The sequence below is a fragment of the Mus pahari genome, chromosome 21 (genome assembly GCF_900095145.1).
Source record: "Mus pahari chromosome 21, PAHARI_EIJ_v1.1, whole genome shotgun sequence".
Lineage (NCBI taxonomy): Eukaryota > Metazoa > Chordata > Mammalia > Rodentia > Muridae > Mus > Mus pahari.
Genome location: NC_034610.1, coordinates 24,518,977 through 24,521,708, shown reverse-complemented (window position 1 = coordinate 24,521,708; position 2,732 = coordinate 24,518,977). Strand labels below are relative to the sequence as shown.

Here is a 2,732-nt window from a genome sequence, read left to right as displayed (position 1 = left end):
CCATTACAGATGGCTGTGAGCCACCATATGGTTGCGGGGAATTGAACTCAGGACCTCTGGAAGATCAGTCAGTGCTCTTAACCTGAGCCATCTCTCCAGCCCTCCCTTTACATCTTTAATTACTATTATGTGTATATGATGGGGACACATGAGCCACAGCAGATGTGTGGCGATCAGAAGACAACCTTGTGGAGTCAGTTCTGTCTTCCCACCTTTATGTATAGTCCAGGGATTGAAATCAGGTCATCAGGCTTGGCAGCAAGCACCTCAACCCTCCAAGCCTCCCCCGAAGCCCATTCTTTACTGAAGTACTCCTACATTCTTTTCTTAGACAGGTATTCCTGTCATTCAAACTGCCTTTGAATTCACTGGATATGGAACCAACAATGACCTTGAACTCCTCATCCTCCTGCCTCCACATGTCAGAGTACTGGATTTACAAGTGTGTGCCATGGTTTTATATGGCCCATGGGCTGGGAACTAGGATTTCACATGTGCAAGGCAAATGCTGTATCCAATGAGCGAGGACCCCAGCTCCTCTCTGGTTACTAAATAACTGTCTGGTTACTAACTGTTCACAAGGTCACATGGTGTTTTCTAACAGTTCTATTGTCTGTGTGAGGTCTAACTACAGAGCAGTGGTGGGGTGGGGGGTGACGGTGGCTGTCAGTTATTAACGACAGGCACCCAGGGAGAGACAGACCAACACAGCCCTCTGTCTCGGCAAGACGGCAGTTAGGGAACGCCAGAGCGTATTGGGCGTATTAATTCACTGTGAATTTTTCTTCGTCGTGATGGTACTTGTTTCTTTGGGCAGTTTGGCAAACTTGGGTTTGGATTGTGAACACTCAGATAAGAAGAATTCCCTGCCAGTTGACAAAACCTGTCCCCCACAGGAGAATGGGAACGCGTTCTCCCCTCCCTAGTCTATCCCCACCCAGAGGAGCATGCTGGGATTGTCACTACGGGGCTTCTGAAGCCAGGCATAGAAAAGATGGGGCTCACCCATCTTTCTCGGCTTGCTGTTAGCCTATGGAGAACGTCAGATGTATTCCTCTATGGCTCGCCATCATATTCCTTTGAAACAGGTTCTCTTACTGAACCCAAAACTCTGTTTTGCCTAGGCCAGTAAACTCCAGGATCTGCCTGTCTCCATCCCCCCAAGTCCCCTCCACAGTGACCTGGATTACAGAAACACAGGCCACTGCAGGGGTTTTACAATGGACCCTGGACCCAGGTCCTCTGCAAAGCCCTTTACCCACACAGAATCAGCCAGGCCTCCTCTCCATCCCCACCCCAGTCCAATATCTTTGGTCAGCTAAAGATGCTATATCCCCTTTCCCTTCCACTCTGCTTCCAAGGGGGATGGCGACGAGGCAGAGAGCCTGGTACGTGCTGTGGTGGACAGGAACTGAATCCTTATGGGGTTGCTTGTCTCCACAGGAGGCACTGACATGAAGCATCACAGCTGGTGTGGGTTGACAGCCAGGATGGGCACAGTGTTGTCAGGGGTCTTCTCCATCATGGCTACCCACATGCACCTCATCTTTGAAAGGAAACACCTTGGGAACGGCAACTGCACAGAGAACTTCCAGACTCAGGGCCTCAACATACTGAGGTACTTCTTCATCTGCTGGAGCTTCCGAATCGTCCTCTTCATATCCATCATCACCATGATAACCAGCTGCTTCCTCCTGTACTCCGTGTACGCCCAGATCTACGAGGGCCTCATGAGCTACGTCATCTGGATCATCATCTATGAGTCCACCAACCTGGCCGTCCAGACCCTCACTGACGAGTTCAGTGTGGCCCTGGTCAGAGCCATGCGATGGTTCGGCTGGGTGTCCCGTGCCTCCCTACACTGCTTCTGGCTATATTTTGTCATCATGCATGCCCAGATCATCTACCAGAGCAAAAAACAGGGCAACATACTCACTTACCATAGACGTATCTCTTTGGGAAGCGGAGACCGTCCACGGCGGAAATCAAAGATTATACACTTTGTCCAGCACCACAGTGAATAGTGGTGGTCATTTTCCATCCCTGGAGATTCTCAGGGTAGCCCTAGTCCCCCATGATGCTTCTCTCCTTTTTGGGGGGAGGATTGCTTTGGGTATGCTATATCCTTTTTAGCCTCAACCCCTAGTTATGTCTTCTGTTATAGATCTGACAAGTGAAACAATAAAAAGAAAAAAAGAAAACATTCTTGAGTTTCCCTCTTGAGTTTCACCACCAAGACACATAGGTAGTTTGTCAAGAAATGGCCAAAGGGGATAGAGAGATAACTCTGCAGTGGAGAGTTATGCAGTTATCTTGCTGCCTGGATTTGGTTCCCAGCACCTACACAGCAGCTTACAACTGTCTGTAACTCCGGTTCTAGGGGATCCAATGCCCTCTTGTGGACTACACAGGCACTGCACACATACAGTGCACACACATAGATACAGGCATCCAGTCAGTTTTAAGTCACCGTTCTTTTGCTGTGAAGAGACATCATGACCAAAGCAACGCTTACAAAAGAAATTGCATTTACTTGGAAGGTTGGCTTACTAAACTTGTAGAGGTTTAATCCACTATCGACAGAGCAGGGAGTACTGAAAGTACTGATGTGCCCAGAGTACTGGACATACAGATGGGAGCTTTTCCTCCTAATCCAAAGGCAGCAGGGACAGAGAGACACTGGGCTTGGCATGGCCAACCCCAGAGACACATTTCCTCCAACAAAGCCACAC

General features: G+C 49.1%; 1 protein-coding gene across 2 annotated transcripts in view; it reads left to right on the top strand.

Moving 5' to 3' along the window:
* The window catches only part of Tmem217 (transmembrane protein 217), a 25,934-nt gene extending 23,738 nt beyond the window's left edge, over nt 1–2,196 (top strand). For both annotated transcript variants that reach the window (XM_021221783.1, XM_021221782.1), the window contains one exon: nt 1,444–2,196. In XM_021221783.1, the coding sequence (XP_021077442.1) occupies nt 1,455–2,024 (570 nt within the window). In that variant the 5' untranslated portion in view covers nt 1,444–1,454 and the 3' untranslated portion in view covers nt 2,025–2,196. The remainder of the gene's footprint in view (nt 1–1,443) is intronic.
* The last annotated feature ends 536 nt before the right edge of the window (nt 2,197–2,732 follow it).